Source organism: Heteronotia binoei, chromosome 1 (genome assembly GCF_032191835.1).
Source record: "Heteronotia binoei isolate CCM8104 ecotype False Entrance Well chromosome 1, APGP_CSIRO_Hbin_v1, whole genome shotgun sequence".
NCBI lineage: Eukaryota > Metazoa > Chordata > Lepidosauria > Squamata > Gekkonidae > Heteronotia > Heteronotia binoei.
This window is the reverse complement of record NC_083223.1, coordinates 201,932,495-201,951,157: the sequence shown is the minus strand read 5'-3', so window position 1 is coordinate 201,951,157 and position 18,663 is coordinate 201,932,495. Positions and strand designations below refer to the sequence as shown.

Genomic DNA, 18,663 nt, shown 5'->3' with positions numbered 1-18,663 from the left:
TGGGCAATCCTGCTGACCACCAGAATCCAGTTCACCCCTCAGTGTGTATTTGTGTGATCTTGTTTGTACTTGGAGATTGCCTGATGCGCTGGCAAAATCTCCCTCAGAGTTTCAAACCGCTTGAAAACGCCCTCTTCCAGACAGAGTCCACTCAGCTCTGTCTCCCACAAGGAGCCCAGCCACTCTGGCCGCTCTCAGCCCCTCGTCCAGTTGGTTTTACAAATGCCCGGCCTAAGCCCACTGTCTTCACCTCAGACTGGTATACTGAACACTTCACTCGAAGACCCCCTGGATCAGACTAAAAATCCTGAGGTGATTTTTCTGATGAGCAAACCTCCCAAGGATACTTTTCCATTGCTTGGGCAACGTTCCAGTCAATCGCTGCAAGCCTGTCTCTCAGCTACTCAGGCTAAGGGCCTGAGTCCATCACACTCCCATCACCTGTTTGCCTACTCATGTGTAGGCTGTGCAAATCCAGTTAAGCGTGCAAGGCACAGGACTGAACTGAATACTGGAATTGGTTGTTGTTGCTTTCCTTGGCAGAATGCTCACAATTATGCAGGCACAAAACGGTTTCAAGCATGTGTACACACACATATATGCCTAGAGAGAGAAACTCAAGGGCATTCTGTTTTTGCAATAAAACTCCCTAAGAGGTCATACTAAATAGTATTATTGTTCAGGTGGTTAGGAGGCAGGACAAAGGCATTCAGAATGACATGCTCCCATGTCAGATACTGTATTGCTTTCACATGCCATCAATTCCTTTAGGTGTTTATTTCCTGGAAAAATTCATGGCAGTTCTAAGAGGAAGCATATATTCCAACGACTCTTCATCATTTTTAGAAGCCTGTATGTAAACTGCAGACAATACAGGAGAACCATCATTTGTTTCAGCTGGTACCCTCACTGGTTTAATTTCTTCAGTGTTTTTTTTTTTGGGGGGGGGGGGAGTTTTACCAATGACTATAAAAGCAAATATTTTCTGTTTTTTTAAAAAAGGATATAGATTAAGACCCTACTACTTCAGCTGTTGATGGAATTATCTGATAGAATTCACCTTATTTGTTCACTGCTTTAGTTCACCTTTACAGATGACATTTTTCAAACTATAAAATGCTCTCCACAGCCAAAAGTTTCTTGCTTCAATAGTTTCTCATTGCTATAAGAGTAAATCCACATCCTTTGTTACTAATACACAGCGCTATTGGTATGTGACTTTGTCTCAAGGCTGAGAACAGGCTATAAATTTAGAAATCAATAGTTTACTCTATCAATATTCATTTTACTTTTTCAATACAAAATACAAAGGTGAAAGAGCAGTAAATAAGTCAGAGTGCTGAAATAAATTGGGTGTTCTTGTCACAATTAATAAATGTTTAGCCAGGAACAGTTCTAGCTACAATAGTCCACAGTCTTGTAATGTATCTGAAAGTAAAGAATGGCACAGGTGCTGAACAAATATACAAACATGTCTTCCAACAGAATGCTAGCCCCACCATGCTATCTGTCCCCAAATATCCATAAATAAGCCCTTTCAACCTACGGCATACAAAGATAAAGGTTGTTTATTAATCTGACAACTGAATCTTTTCCTCAAAGACTTGCTAGGTCTTTCTGCAATTACAATGAAATAGACCTTACAGAAACATTTGGGCCTCAGAAATGAGGTGGGATAACAGAGATTCTCTAGAAGGATCTGACTGCCCATGGTAGGTTTTCCCAAGTCCCCTAAGACTTGGCACTTTCAGCCTCTCCCTGTCAACACATCTCTCAGGGTTTGGGTTTCCTTCAGGGCTTCCAGCTTCCCCTGCCGATGTTCATCTCCAAAACTCCAGCAATTATGCCAACTTTGAGAAGGCGGGAGAGCGCCTCATGGAACTGTACGTTTAGGATTGGCCAGGCCCCAAACCATGTGACCCATTGGAAGGCACGCAGGTGACTACTTCCCATCTGGGGCCAAGGAAAAGGTTTCCCCACCTATAACATTAATCTTGACAATGATGAGGTTGGATGGTGACTGCCTCCTGGGCCCAAGAAGGGTTGGCCAACCCCAGAATCCATATCCACAATGAAATGGGCAGGTGAGGGGGAGTGTGGCAGGCCACCACCCATCCTGAGATGGAGTGTGGCAGGCCACTTCCCAAAACCCTTATAGTTTTGGGTGACTTCAATGTCCATGCCGAGGACATGGCCTCTAGTCGAGTGGCGGATCTAGTGTCCTCCATGGCTGCACTGGGACTCTCCCAATATATAATAACCCCCACGCAACAAGCAGGACACAAGCTAGATTTGATCTTTGCAGCAGGAGTTGTAGTGGACCGGACTGCTGAGGAAGCAGTGCCATGGTTGGACCACTATGCCCTGAGGGCCAGTGTGAATATCCCACTCCTACCCTGTTTTGGCGGCGAGCAGGTTTTAGCTCGCCCACGAAATCAGACGGACCCTATGTGGTTTCAGATGGCACTGCGAGATCCCTGGCCCTAGGGCGACTTGTTGGATGAGCTTGTGGAGACCTGGAATAGCCGACTCTCTGCAGCTATCGACGAGATTGCTCCTCGACATCTTCTTCGTCCCCGTTCATGATTGGCTCTGTGGTATACCCTGGAGTTGCGATCGATGAAAAGGCAACTAAGATAACTAGAGAGGCAGTGGCAATGTACTTGTGACAAGAACATGCTATAGGTAATTTATGCGGACCTATGAAATGGCAGTCCAGGTCACAAAGAAGGCTTATTTTGCGACCTGGATTGCACCTGTGACCTCATGCCCGGCACAATTATTTAGTATAATTTGGTCACTAACAACCTTGTCACAAGGTAAACCAAACGCTAGGAAACTGGAAATAGGCTACAAGGCTTTTGCGAGTTTTTTTGCAGAAAAGGTCTTGCTGCTCCGCCATGATCTTCCCGCCACATTTGATACAGTGAGTGAACTTGAGGCACCAAGCACGTCTTCTGGTCCTTTTTTGGATTCCTTCACTCCACTCAGCCTGGAGGAAGTCGACATGACCCCTGTTACTGTACGCCCTACCACTTATGGGTTGGATTCGTGCCTGTCTTGGCTGGTGAAAGCCAGCCAGGTGATGCTATGTGAACCATTACAGATGATCATCAATAGATCCCTCTATGAAGGGATCTTTCCCACATCCCTTAAAGAGGCTGTGGTCTGCCCCCTCCTAAAAAAACCATCTGCTGATCCGGCTGAATTGGTGAACTATTGGCCGGTGTCAAACCTGCCCTTTTGGGGTAAGGTCATAGAGCAGGCTGTAGCGACTCAGTTACAGGGGTTCCTGGATGACACTTTGGCGCTGGATGCGATTCAGTCCAGCTTCCTTCTAGGTCATGGGACAGAGACGGTTCTGGTTGTCCTCATAGATGACCTTCTGCGGCATCTGGATCGAGGGGGCTCAATGGTGCTGTTGTTATTAGATCTGTCAGCTGCATTTGATACGGTTGAACATCAGCTACTGACTAGCTGCCTCGCTGACGTGGGGATTCGGGGGTCCGCCCTACAATGGCTGGCCTTTTTCCTCCAAGGTCGGGGACAAAGGGTGGTGATAGAGGAGGAATCGTCCCAGAGACACCCACTTATATGTGGTGTGCCATAAGGGGCGGTTCTATCCCCGATGTTATTTAACGGGCTGGGATGTCATCAATATGCAGATGACACCCAGCTCTATCTGTTGATGGGTGGCCAGTCCGGATCCGCCTTGGATAACATAGACCTGGCATTACAAGCCGTGACATCTTGGTTCAGGCTGAGTTGACTGAAGTTGAATCCAATGAAGATGGAGGTTCTCTATCTGAGTCGCAGTGGTCCAGGAAAGGAGATTCCCTTGCTGGCCTTTGATGGGGTGCCGTTGATACCAGCCCTAAGGTCAGGAGTCTGGGAGTGCTTCTGGAGTCCTCTCTGACTATGGAGGCCCAGGTGGCAGCCACTGTCAAGTCTGCCTTTTTTCGTCTGCGGCAGGCACAGCAGTTGGCCCTTTTCCTGGAGCACCACGACTTAGCAATGGTGATCCATGCTACGGTCACCTCGAGGATAGACTACTGTAATGCCCTCAACTTGGGGTTACCTTTGACCCTGACTTGGAAACTGCAGCTAGTGCAGAACGCTGCAGCGTGGTTGTTAATGGGGCTCCCTCGAAGGGAGCACATTCAACTGGTGCTGAGAGAGCTGCACTGGCTGCCTGTAGCGTACCGAATCTGCTTCAAAGTGTTGGTATTGACCTTTAAAGCCCTATATGGCCAAGGAGCTGTCTATCTGAGGGACCGCCTTTCCCCATATATACCCCAGAGAGCACTGCATTCAGGAAGCTAACATCTGTTATCCATCCCTGGACCAAGAGAGGCCAGATTATGCTCTACACAGGTGAGGGTCTTCTCGCTGGCAGCCCCTAATTTAAGGAACGCACTTCCAGAGGCCAAAGAGCCCTGCGGGATCTCTCCCAATTCTGCAGGGCCTGTAAAACCGACCTTTTTCGGCAGGCCTACAGTAACAAATGCGTGAGGAGCTGCCACTACTTTGCCGCTGAATACTATCGTCTACCTATATGACACCCAATAGAGCTATATATATAATATGACACCCAATAGAGCTAATATATAATTATATTATGACTGTGAGCCGCCCAGCGTCTGTATATGGAGTGGGCGGCATACAAATTTAAGGTAAATAAATAAAACAAATAAATAAAAATAGTTTGCAAGGGGGAGGTCATTCAACACACTACTCCTGAACCTGTGGCTGTGATTTCCCCAGAGAGCTCTTTCCTGGGAGCACCTGCTTTGGGGGATGTTATTTGACCCCTCCAGCCAATCCTCACCAAACTTTTTAAATAAGTGCATGGGTTCATGTGTGAATGTGTGCACTTGCAAGTTATGGCAACCTCTGGTGACTGGCCCTTACTGGGGGCGTGGAGGATATTCAGGGAGGTAGCTGAATAAAGCCTGTACCCTTCTTCCAACTCCTGGTATTTCAAGGAGGTCTCCCACCCAAGTACTTGCTAGAGTCGATTAGTTTCCAAGATCTGATGAGATTGGGTTTGCCTGGGCTATCCAAGTCAGCCAATCCTCGCCAAACTTGGAAGGCAGGTAGAGGGACATCCCCGGGAGGTCCTCTACAAGTTTGATGCCTCTAAGCTCGCAGGGAGCTTAGATTCAACACTCTCTTGAACCTGCAGCTGTGATTTCCACAGAGAGAACTTTCCTGGGGGACACCTGTTTGAGGGGCTGTAACTTAGTCCCCCAAAATCCAATCCTTTCCAAACTTGAACAGCAGTAGAGAAGAACCAGCTGGAGACTCACTAGCCTGTGGGGACCATTCTACCACATCATGAATGTCATCAACTGAACCAATTCAGTAAATGGAAAGGTCCATGGAGGTTCATGTGGCCCCATGAACCACAATGAACCTCCATTTTCCTGGTGCGTGGCCATCCCTAGACGAAAATCAGAATACATGAATGGTAAAAGAACTATATTATATTCAAATACCATTGTGTTGTGCTCCTATATACAGTCCTGCATTCAATGATATGCCAATAAGACCTTAGTCACAGATCCGACTGGGTGTAGAGTTGCTTTGGCAATCTGGTTAAATATTTTATTCAGTTTAATACTTTTCTGAAAACCAGTCTTGCTACCAAATGTTCAGCAATCAGAGCACGTAAGATCAGAGCTTGGGTGTGTCAAGACTCAGCTTACCCTTGGCATGAGCTATCAGTGATGGCTCTCAACTCTGGAGCATATAGAGCGAGAATACATGAAATTGCTGCTGAGATGGTACAGCATGTATTTCTCATAGAATCATACAGTTGGAAGGGATCTCCAGGGTCATCTAGTCCAACCCCCTACACAATGCAGAAAACTCACTAACACCTCCCCCTAAATTCACAGGATTTTCATTGCTGTCAGATGACCAGCTATTATCCATGCTACTGAATAACTATGGTGAGGTCCCACATACATTAGAAACTAGAACTTCCAGAGCCCAGAGTACTGTTTCCAGATTTATTTGTGTCCTGGCACCTTTTGTTGCAGCACCGCATTAGATCAGGACAAAGGTATAAAGGCAATGCCACAATCTGACACTCTACTGCCTGTAATTATGGTACTACAGCAACAGCAGTTGTCTACCTGTACAACAATGGATCTCTTGCACTGTGGCACTGGAAGTACTGGCATCCACTCCCATTCTACTCTGTAGACTCAGGTCCCCTCAAGATTTGGAGGTGGTAGAAGCCTCTTCCAGCTTTGAGGGTGCCTTTTTCTGACAGAAGGCATAGCTAGATGACTCTCATTGTAGGATGAGGACAGGCTGCCGAGATAACTGCAGCAATACTAGCCGCCATTGGTGGCACTAATATTGGCTAAGAGTTTTGGCTTCCTTAAGGCCTCCTTGTGTATTCTGAGTCAAACTGAGCCTTCAGCCAGGTTTACAAATACCTGCTACATTATACATCCTTGGTCTAAGTGATTAAACAATGTGGTATTAGCAAATTTAAAGTTCATTCTCTCTCAAATATTTTCATTAGCATAAAGTCACATAAATGGTGTAAAATTGTTTTTAAAACACACACATACACAAGTTTTCTTGGAGGTAAAATAGAACTGCCAGTGTTGCTACTGATTGGAACTGCTGCTATTACCTCCACAAGAAAATAATGCAGGGATATCAGGTCTTGCAAACAGAGGAAGATACTGATGATGTCTGAAGTGCAGATTAAAATATATATGAAACTTAGTTTTAGGATGCTTTATATGGACATACATTTCACAAAATGACTTCCTTGTCACTTTCAACGTGAAGTTAAAATCCCCTTATAGAAATAATATTATCTTCTCTCCAGATATTAAGCATTTTCCATCTCACATGGCTGCTGTGCACAGGGCACTAAGGGGTGTGTGTGATGAAGTGGACTCAGAGTTCTGTTGCTGATGCACTTGCACTCTTGAGTTCTGTGGCCCCCGGGGGAGGTGTTCCGTGCGCATGGCAAGGGGCATCAGGGCAACACAGGGGGTCTCTGGGTGGGGGGTGTCTGCTGCTGGGCTGCTCATTCCCAGACACACATTCCAGCCGCTGTCTATGACAGCGAACTCCTGCACTTGGTACTTCCTGCTTGTCTGCCTGCCATTGGCAGAGTCTCTGACAGTGGGAGGGTGTGAGGGGATTGACGGCTTCTCCGTGGTCCCATGTGGTCCTGTCTCACCCCCACTCCCACCTCACCACCAAGTCAGGCTTCTCGTGCGCACATGCCCAGCCTCACTCCTGTTCCCTCCCCGTGGGACGTCTCTCCTTTCCCCTGTTCCATCCCCGTGGGACGTCTCTCCTTTGCAGTTGATAGTCTGCCCATCACTGGCTCCATTCTCTGTTTGGGGTGGGTTGGGGATGGCTATCAGCCTCTCTGGGGCTGTCTCTCCTCATTCCTGACTGTAATGAACCATGGCGCATGCACTAGGACTGGCCAATGGGGGGGGGGGGTGGACTGGCCCTCCCTGCTGGCTGCCTCCGCCTCCCTTGCGTGCCTACGCCAGTGGTGTTGCCATGGCAACCGTCTCCCTCATGGCAAGCTACGCCTCTCTCCTTCCCACGCTCCAGCGTGCCAAAGTCTTCAGGAAGTCTACTAGCAGCACGGCCGGCCACCACTTATGTCTGGATTGGGCTGCCCAGGTGCTTTGGCAACAATTTTTAGAAGATTCTTATTCTGTTTCTGCCGCTAAAAACTAAAACTGTGAAACTTCAAAGTTGTATTCTACTGGCATGCCAAAGTTAAATAATCTCTCTCTCCCCACACATGTGCATGTATGTAGGCTATACATATATATATGTATATGTGTGTATGTGGCACTGATATGTATAAAATACAGATACATAGATTTTATACAGTGTAAATATGCTTCAATTCTGACTGTGCCTTTCCAGCAAACACAGCAGCCAAAGAATTAGTCATATTACAGGTTTCTCATATATAATATATGCAGTCTAAAATGTCTACTCTACTCTTTTCCTTTTCAATGTCTGAATCCTTCAAAGTGAACTTGGATTCTTGTGTTGGCTGCTAATACTATATATCAAACCAACATAATCCTGTAGATTAAGCACCAGTGGTTTGCTAGGCATAGTGCAGAGCACAGACATGGCATGGCCTTGGAACTAGGAGGCTCACAACCCAAGCAATACCAGTTAAATGCATCATACCAATATGCCCTGATTTTGCCAAACTGACATGCCTTGGGAATCAAGTAGAACTAACTTACCAGGGAAGTTTGATGCATGAAGCATTTCACATTTAATGCTCTTTGGAGGAACTCTACCTTGTACAGTTACCATAGGGTAGGAAAACAGTGGGTACTAAAACTTTTTATAAACCAATTCCACAACTACATATTGAATTCAAAAGGCAATGCTCTTGTGGGGTGGGACTGGGAATACTCTTCCAAATTCACATATACACTATCAAGCTGAAAAAGGAAGAAAAGAGCTAGTGGAGTGATGAGGAAAGGAAAAGAAGCTTAAATTTGGTGAACATGAGTATAGGTTATGGCATGGTGTTGTAAGGCAGGAAGCAACAAGTTGCAGAAACATGCTGCTACTTTTATTTTATTTGCTGCTATGCTTTTGCTCTTTCTTTAGTATCTGAAAACTGAAATTGTCTGGATGAGGTGGGATAAAATTTTTTCTCACAGCACAGTTCTGTTGTAAGCACATTGATTTCAGTACTCCAGTAAGACTGGAGTAACTCTGGATCGGATTGCAGTTGGTCAGCCCAGGCACCCTTTTTGTATTGCTTCTTATTTCAGTACCCATCTTACATTTTCCTTCAAGATTTGTTGCTCCTCCCATCGAGATTTTGGGCTTGGGGGCCCACATAGACACATCAAATAATTTTTAATTTCACCTATTTTGGTAACTACTTCTACTATTTTTGTAAGCTTAGAAGAAAAACGGGGAACAAATAATGATGGATATGAAAAGGTATGCAATGGGAGTCATTGTGAAATGTTAAGGATATTAATGTGGTATTCATTTTCAGAGGAGGCAACTGAGAAGTGAGTAGGGCCAGTTAGCAGCAACACATGGAATGAGTTACACTGACTTCAATGTTAAATGTTAACATTTCTGCACAAACCCTGATATCAACCAGTGAGAGTTAGATAATGTTCTCTTAAGTGTCCGAAGCTTATTTAGATACATGGTATCTCCCTCCATGTTATTTTGCAGACTTACAATTTTGGGTATGTTATCATGGTGAAAGTGCTTACCAGTGGGTCCTGGAAGTGGTGCAGCTTTTCTTCTTCGTTTGATATCTCCCATGCATAAAGATCCTAAGTGGACACTTGTTTGTCTGTAAACAATTACAAGAAAATTTATTGAAAGTCACTCAACATGTGAACTGTTTCTAGAATATGTAATGGAAAAGGAATATTTTAAATATTCAAAGCCAACCACCTTTCTTATTCAATGTAAATGCAACACTGAAGCTCCCCTCAAGAAAATAGAGAAAATTACATTTCTAAAGTCTTCACAAGGTTGATGGTAAGTTTCCATTGGTCTATTAATGCCTAGTGTTAGAATAACATTTTATTACTATATGATCATTATTACCTTTTAAGGTAACTTCTAACAAACAGAATCCTCTTTTCAATAACTTTCATAATTTGAACATTAAATACACATACATTTGTTTTTTGCTTCACTCCCTTAAGTGATAAAAGTAATCACATTATTAGATCTTGGGGGTATTTTATATCAACATTGCATTGTATGAAAAAGTACTTCTATTTTGTCTATCTTCAAAATACTGACAATTTTATTTTATTTTTTAAGCCTGGGCATGAAGGATTTAAAAAACAAAAACAAACCACTTTCTTTCCACACTTTATAAATAATTTTTGACTGAGGTCCTTTGGAGGTCCCACCTATGGATAGGCACAAACCTTGTCACAAACCTAAATTTGTAATGAAAATCACCTGGTCTTTGCTTCATGAGTCAAGGTTCATTCGATCACATCTCCTGCGAATTTCCTATGAACCACCATATTTTTATGGAGGTTCATGTGGCTTGTGTTGGTGGTTCATGAGACAGACATGCTGGTGCTTATCACTTAATTGTCAAAGCAATTGGGTGTGGGTGGACTTCTGCAGCCCTCCAAACACCAATGGTGTCCCTCCAAAGCTTGACAAATACTGGTTGACAACAGGAGAGCTCCCATTCTGCTCTATGGGAGTAGAATGGATGTATATTCCCAGCTCTCACACAGCTGTTTTTACTTGGCAGAAGATAGTTACACAGAAAATGCGTTTGATGCTTCTAGCTTGCGGGGGGCTGCTCAACATACTCCTCCTGAACCTGCAGCTGTGATTTCTCCAGGGAGCACTTTCCTGGGGGCACCTGTTTTGGAAGGCTGCTACTTGTTTCCTTAGCAAATCCTCACCAAACTTGGAGGGCAGGTAGAGGAGAGTCAGTTGGAGACTCACTGTGAGTTTGGCATCTCTAGCCCATGGGGGGTGGGGTGGGCACTGTTCTACCACATCATGAACCTCCTGAAATGAATTTGTTCAGTAAACAGGAAAATGGAAGACCTACCTTCTACTAAATTCAAATGGGAACTAGTCCAAACATACAAAGTGTAAAACATGATAAAGCAATGTTTCATACAAGAGAATGTATTAATCACATAAAGCTTCAAATTTTGATAGTCATCGCAGTAAAAGTAAAGTACTAGATCTCTACATTCCCCAAAAGCAAATGACTTGTGTTTGGGATATCTCAAGGATCACCTGTCCCCATATGAACCTGCCTGGAAATTAATATCTTTTGAAACCCTTCTCTCTCTGTCCCTGTTTTTGAGCAGGAAAGGTATATAACAACCAGAGGTTAGGCCTTTTCTACTTTGTCTTTGAAACTGCCTTCCTGCATATACATTTGTTTGGAGATGAGCTTCTGGAGTTACAAATGCTAGGCAAAGACATTTTTATTTTCTTAGATCTTTGGAAATATATTCTTTGCTCTAGTTGTTTTTATACTCTGCTCTTACTCTACTTTTATGTAGACTGTTTTTTATTTCATCTGTTTTTACTGTTAGGCTTTCTCTTATACTGTGATTTTTTAATGTTAATTTTATTTTGCTTTCATTCCTTGTTTTAACTGTGGTAAAGCACGCCACAAATTTTTGGTTGAGAGTGTGAAATAAAAAAAAAATTGTAATTAAAAAGACAGGACAGATACATTATTCACAGGTGTTCTTTAAGTAAATTTTACAATCAGTTACAGAGTAATATAGTTTCAGAACAGGGTAAAAAACCTGAATTGATAAAAGAAATACAAAGTATACACCTAGATATGAATGCAAAACATGGGGAAATATTGCCCAAATTCCTCAATAGTTCAAAAGTTCAAGCTGGGTTTCAGAGAGGTAGAGGAACGAGAGAACAAACTGCCAACATTCGCTGGATTATGGAGAAAGCACAGGAATACCAGAAAAATGTCTATTTCTGCTTCACTGACTATATTAAAGCCTTTGATTGTGTGGATCACAACAAACCGCGGCAAGTCCTTAAAGAGATGGGATTACCAGCCCACCTCACATGTCTCCTGAGAAACCTCTAGAAGGGTCAAGAAGCAACTGTCAGAACAGGATATGGAAGAACTGATTGGTTTAGAATAGGAAAAGGAGTTCGACAAGGATGTACCATTGACACCCTGATTATTTAATTTATATGCAGAATACATCATATAAAATGCTGGCCTGGATGAAACACAAATTGGAATTAAGATTGCTGGGAAAAATATCAACCTCAGATTTGCAGACCACACCACTCTAATGGCAGAAAGTGAAGAGGACCTAAAGAACCTCTTGTTGAGTGTGAAAGAGGAGAGTGAAAAAGTAGGCTTGAAACTCAACATCAAAAAAAAACTAAGATCATGGCATCCAGCCCCATCACTCCTTGGCAAATAGAAGGGAAAGATGTGGAAGTAGTGACAGACTTCACATTTCTGGGATCCAAGATCACTGCAGATGGTGACTGTAGCCATGAAATTAAAATACATTTGCTCTTTGGGAGGACAGCTATGGCGAACCTAGGCAGTATAATAAAAAGTAGAGACACTGCCAACAAAAGTCCTTATAGTCAATGTGATGGTATTCCCAGTGGTAATGTCTGATTGTGAGAGTTGAGAGTCCCTTGGACTGCAAGAAGCTCAAATCAGTCAGTCCTAAGGGAAATCAACCCTGACTGCTCCTTGGAAGGTCAAATGCTGAAGTTGAAGTTCAGATACTTTGGCCACCAAATGAGAAGGGTGCACTCACTGGAGAAGATCCTGATGCTGTGAAAGTCAGAAGGCAAAAGAAGGGGATGGCAAAAAATGAGATGGCTGGACAGTGTTACTGATATCACTAACATGAATTTGAGCAGACTTCAGAGGACGGTGGAAGACAGGAGTGTGTGGCGTGGTTTGGTCCATGGGGTCGCAAAGAGTCGGACTCGACTGTGCAACTGAACAACAATTTTCTTTCCAACCTTATACTATTTGACTACTGTGTGAAGCAGAATGCTGGACTAGATTACTCATGTGACCTAGCAGGCCTTTTTAATGATATTGTATAATAGTAATTAAGTGACATCAAGTTGTAATCAACTTATGGCAACCCCATGACATTCCACCACACAGTTTTTTTCAAGCTAAGATATAAACAGAGATGGTTCTGCCATTGCTTTCCTCCACATAGCAACCCTAGTCTTCCTTGGTGGTCTCCCATTCCAAGAACGGAGCATGGCCAATCCTGCTTAGCTTCTAAACTCAAACTACTCTGAGGTATTCATGCCCGGCGTGTGGGAGTAGGCGAGGTAGGCAGCTGCCTTGGGCACCACCTCACCTACGGGGCACCCCCTCCCCCGTCCTGCTGCTCTTGGCTTCCTGGGCTGCAAACCTGGGAAGCTGAGAGCAGCAGGATGGTGTGTGGCAGTGTGCTCTCCAATGAGCCTGGCTTTCCTTGTGAGGGAAGTCAAGCTTGGAGGAGAATGCCGCCCCAGCTGCTCTGGCCTTAAAAGAGAAATCAGCTGGGCGGAGAGGCTGAGCTCAGCTCCCCTCATGAGGGAAGCCGATCTCAGAGGAGAATGCTCCCCCCCCCCCCCCCCGACTGCGCAGCTGGGCAGGGAGGCTTCTCTGAGCTCGGCTCCTCTCCATTTTTATTTGTGCTTAATCTTGGAAATTTGCTTGGGAACACTCAGAAATTAAGTTCATGCTCTCAATTTTTGTTAGATTTAATAGTAGAAACTCAGCCTGGATTCTCATTTGGCACACTTGCCATCTGACTACTGAAAATCCTTCCTTACCTTCATGCTGACGTGGGTCTCAGGTTTACCTAGATTTTCAGACCTCAGAACTCTATATGCCATTCTAAGTCAACATCCCAGTGCAGCATCCACCCAATTCCTATTTGTGTGCACATTCACTGATTCTTTAATTATTTCTTTCTGATTATTGTTCATTTCCTGCCTCTGCCTTCATTCCAGCCTTACTTGCATTAAAGCCATGTCATTTTGTTAATCCTTAAAATTGTGTGGCACTCAATGTTTTGGGGCATATTCTTTTCCTAGACTGGTGTTAAAACCTAAGTCAGCAGCTCCTGCCAGGAGAGGGAGTAAGAGTTGGTGGAGGAAAGATCTCTCTCACATCCTTCAAATAATGAAAGGCCTTCTCTGTATTTATTGACATTGCTGCCCAATTGCTGTTACAATTGCTTACAGTGAAAGAGATCTGCAGAATGTGAATTTAAAGAGATATTTAAAGGGACATTGACACAGAGTCCTGGAAGTTTGGCTATTGTAATTGTGACTTCTACATGAATTTTGACACTATATTGCGATACTGTATTATTTTGATAAGAATATATTGTTTGCATTGTGATTTGGTGCAATTTGCCTCTTCTATACATAGCAGCTCTCCTGTGATTATACTGCAGGATCATGGATAGTAAAAGATTTCTGGGCACAGCACAAACTATAATATAATGTAATATCTGTCAGGGTTACTGTAATGAGAGGCAGCCCCATGGCACAGAGTAGTAAAGCTGCAGTACTGCAGTCCTAATCTCTGCTCACGACCAGAGTTTGATCCCGGTGGGAGGCAATTAGTGGTAGGATCAGTGGTAGAACATCTGCTTGGTAAGCAGAAGGTCCCAGGTTCAATCCCTGGCATCTCCAACTATAAAGGGTTCAGGCAAGTAGGAGTGAAAAACCTCAGCTTGAGACCTTGGCGAGCCGCTGCCAGTCTGAGTAGACTAATACTGACTTAGATGGACTGAGATCTGATTCAGTATAAGGCAGCTTCATATGTTCAAGCCGGGTTCAGGTAGCTGGCTCAAGGCTGACTCAGCCTTCCATCCTTCTGAGGTTGGTAAAATGAGTACCCAGCTTGCTGGGGGGACAGTGTAGATGACTGGGGAAGACAATGGCAAACCACCATTTTAACTACCCGCAGAATGATTGGGTCAATATGTGTTCTGGTCGAGAGAAAGAGATTGAGTTTCTTGATGCTCTCAATGACTGCGCTATGGAGCAGATGGTCTCAGAACCTACCAGGGGTGGGGCGATCCTGGATTTGGTCCTAAGTAATGCCCAAGACTTGGTGAGAGATGTAAAAGTGATTGCGCCACTTGGGAGCAGTGACCATAATGTTATTGATTTCACCGTTTGTATAAATAGGGAGTTGTCCAAAAAGACCGCCACAACCACGTTTAACTTTAAAAGGGGTAAATACACTGAGATGAGGAGGCATGTGAAGAGGAAACTGAAAGGAAAGGTACATACTGTCAAAAGCTGTAAAAGGTAAGAAGGACTCCTTTAAGCGGTGGAAAACCAGTCCAAGTGAGATTAGTAAAAGGGAACACAGGCTGTGGCAAATCAAATGCAAGACTGTGATCATGCAGGCAAAAAGGGACTATGAGGAGCATATTGCAAAAAACATAAAGACCAACAATAAAACTTTCTTCAAATATATTAGAAGTAGGAAACCAGCCAGGGAGGCAGTGGGGCCCTTGGATGACCATGGGGTGAAAGGATTACTGAAGGAGGATAGGGAAATGGCTGAGAAGCTAAATGAATTTTTTGCCTCCGTCTTCACTGTGGAAGACGAGAACTTTTTGCCCGCCCCAGAACCACTAATTTTGGAAGGGGTATTGAAAGACCTGAGTCAGATTGAGGTGACAAAAGAGGAGGTCCTACAACTGATAGACAAATTAAAAACTAATAAGTCACCAGGTCCGGATGGCATACATCTGAGAGTTCTGAAAGAACTCAAAGTTGAACTTGTGGATCTTCTAACAAAAATCTGTAATCTTTCATTGAAATCTGCCTCCGTTCCTGAGGACTGGAAGGTAGCAAATGTCACCCCCATCTTTAAAAAAGGTTCCAGAGGAGATCCGGGAAATTACAGGCCAGTCAGTCTGACTTCAATACCGGGAAAGTTGGTAGAAACCATTATCAAGGACAGAATGAGTAGGCACATTGATGAACACGGGTTATTGAGGAAGCATGGGTTCTGCAAGGGAAGATCTTGCCTCACTAACCTGTTACATTTCTTTGAGGGGGTGAACAAACATGTGGACAAAGGAGACCCGATAGATGTTGTTTACCTTGACTTCCAGAAAGCTTTTGATAAAGTTCCTCATCAAAGGCTCCTTAGAAAACTTGAGAGTCATGGAGTAAAAGGACAGGTCCTCTTGTGGATCAAAAACTGGCTTAGTAATAGGAAGCAGAGAGTGAGTATAAATGGGCAGTCTTCGCAGTGGAGGACGGTAAGCAGTGGGGTGCCGCAGGGCTCGGTACTGGGTCCCATGCTCTTTAACTTGTTCATAAATGATTTAGAGTTGGGAGTGAGCAGTGAAGTGGCCAAGTTTGCGGATGACACTAAATTGTTCAGGGTGGTGAGAACCAGAGAGGATTGTGAGGAACTCCAAAGGGATCCATTGAGGCTGGGTGAGTGGGCGTCAACGTGGCAGATGCGGTTCAATGTGGCCAAGTGCAAAGTAATGCACATTGGGGCCAAGAATCCCAGCTACAAATACAAGTTGATGGGGTGTGAACTGGCAGAGACTGACCAAGAGAGAGATCTTGGGGTCGTGGTAGATAACTCACTGAAAATGTCAAGACAGTGTGCATCTGCAATAAAAAAGGCCAACGCCATGCTGGGAATTATTAGGAAGGGGACTGAAAACAAATCAGCCAGTATCATAATGCCCCTGTATACATCGATGGTGCGGTCTCATTTGGAGTACTGTGTGCAGTTCTGGTCACCGCACCTCAAAAAGGATATTATAGCATTGGAGAAAGTCCAGAGAAGGGCAACTAGAATGATTAAAGGGCTGGAGCACTTTCCCTATGAAGAAAGGTTGAAACGCTTGGGACTCTTTAGCTTGGAGAAACGTCGACTGCAGGGTGACATGATAGAGGTTTACAAGATAATGCATGGGATGGAGAAAGTAGAGAAAGAAGTACTTTTCTCCCTTTCTCACAATACAAGAACTCGTGGGCATTTGATGAAATTGCTGAGCAGAAAGGTTAAAACGGATAAAAGGAAGTACTTCTTCACCCAAAGGGTGATTAACATGTGGAATTCACTGCCACAGGATGTGATGGCGGCCACAAGTATAGCCACCTTCAAGAAGGGTTTAGATAAAAATATGGAGCACAGGTCCATCAGTGGCTATTAGCCACAGTGTATATGTGTATATAAAATTTTTTGCCACTGTGTGACACAGAGTGTTGGACTTGATGGGCCGTTGGCCTGATCCAACATGGCTTCTCTTATGTTCTTATGTTCACCCCACAAAAAAAAAGTCTGCCATGAAAACATTGTGATGCGACGTCACCCCAGAGTTGGAAACGACTGGTGCTTGCACAGGGGACTACTTATACTTTTTCATTGTAATGAAGGAATCCTGAGAAGGAATAGGAAAGGAAAACAAGAATTTAAGTAGGATGAAAGATAAAAAATTAATAAAGTTGGCCAATTGTACCAGAAGACCCTAGATCCAGGAATAACAGCTAGCTGAGCTTGAGTAATTCTGCTCAAATTGATTATCAGTTACACTGCATTGAGATGTCAAGATTACTGATCAGTTAGATTAGGAAATTTGGATCCTAACTTCTCTCCATCAGCACATGCAATAGAGTTAAAACACATAACACTACATAAGGACCACTTTGTTATTGTTGTCATCTTTACTTTTAAATTTAAAATCAATGACTATTTGAGAGGCAACTATGTTCAGTTTGATCACTACCCAAGGTGAGAGCAACTTTTGTTTCCTGCTTCTCTAGGAAAAGCAGAAGGGTGCTTTTGCATGCTGCAAACAATTAAACAATTTTATCAAATTAAAAAAGAACAGCTTCTAATATAATCCGAAATTTCCCCTTTCAAAACAAGATCAATTAAATTTGCTCATCCTACTGTCTTAACACTACTGTCTTAACACTCCTCATAATAACAATTTCCTGTACTGAATGTACAAGAGGATTTGCTGTTCTGCTTCTTCCATAGGTTTTTGCTGTTGTCGTTCAATCACACAGTCACGTCTGAATCTTTGCGACCGCATCGACAAAGTCATGCCAGGCCCTCCTGTCTTCCAGCATCCTCCAAAGTCTGCTCAAATTCGTGTTAGTTACATCAGTAACGCTGTCCAGCCACCTTATCTTTTGCTGTCCCTTCTTCTTTTGCCTTCAGTCTTCTATAGATTATTATGAGCAAAAAGGGAACCTGGCATGCTTACTGAGAAGAGTTGTTTCATCTGTTCCTGAATCTAATGCTTACACATCTGGAATATGTTTAGAATTAAAATGGAAAGAAAGCCCACTAGAGCATCTGATTTTCACCATGAGTTGCAGCAAGCAAAGTCACTCCAAGTTTAGGGTAGATGATGATATAGACGATAATATTTTCAAGCAGGATTGCTTTGCATAGAGTTTTTCATATGCATTGTTAAGTCAATCACAAAAAAGTATGCACAACTTCATTCAAAGGGCCTGCAAGATGCATAAAATGGGAGGACCATTACTAAATATTTACATGGGTGGCAGAAGACAGCAACCACAGGAATATTTGATTGATTTGACTTGTTTACAATTATTATTCTACTATATTTGGGACCAGGGCTGGATTAACAATTAGGACAAGTAGGCACTTGCCTATGGGCCCCCACACCTTTAGGGGCTCCAGGCTGGCTTTCCCCCCTTGTTTCCCCCCTCCTTGCAGCCTCCCAGCCTGCACATGCAGCCAGCAACTGAGCTGCTCTTTGCCCAACCTGCCTCATGTAGCTGCTGCTGGTGTCATCTCCAAGTTTGCCTCTCTGCCTCTCCCCTGCAGCTTTGTCAAAGGGGCTTTTGAGAAGGTGCCTGCAGGCTGCAGCAAGGGCTGTGGGTGGCGGGGTGGGCACTTCAACTCTGAAATAATTTGCGAGGGGGCCCCCGAGATTTCAACTGCCTAGGGGCCTCCATCCCATAATCTATTAAATCCCAACTGTTTGGGATTTAATAGATTATAATTCTGTTTAGGATTGCACTATACATTCCTGAAGTGGGACGCTTTAAACTCTTACCACCCCTGCTCATATACTCCTTAATATGAAGATGCAGACTTGAAGATTGCAAATGGCTTTT

At 43.8% G+C, this 18,663-nt stretch overlaps 1 protein-coding gene across 1 annotated transcript in view; it reads right to left on the bottom strand.

Moving 5' to 3' along the window:
- Positions 1–18,663, bottom strand: part of GPATCH2 (G-patch domain containing 2) — a 233,328-nt gene that overhangs the window by 28,481 nt on the left and 186,184 nt on the right. The window contains exon 9 of the mRNA XM_060246651.1: positions 9,267–9,349. Coding sequence (XP_060102634.1) covers positions 9,267–9,349 — 83 coding nt within the window. The remainder of the gene's footprint in view (positions 1–9,266; positions 9,350–18,663) is intronic.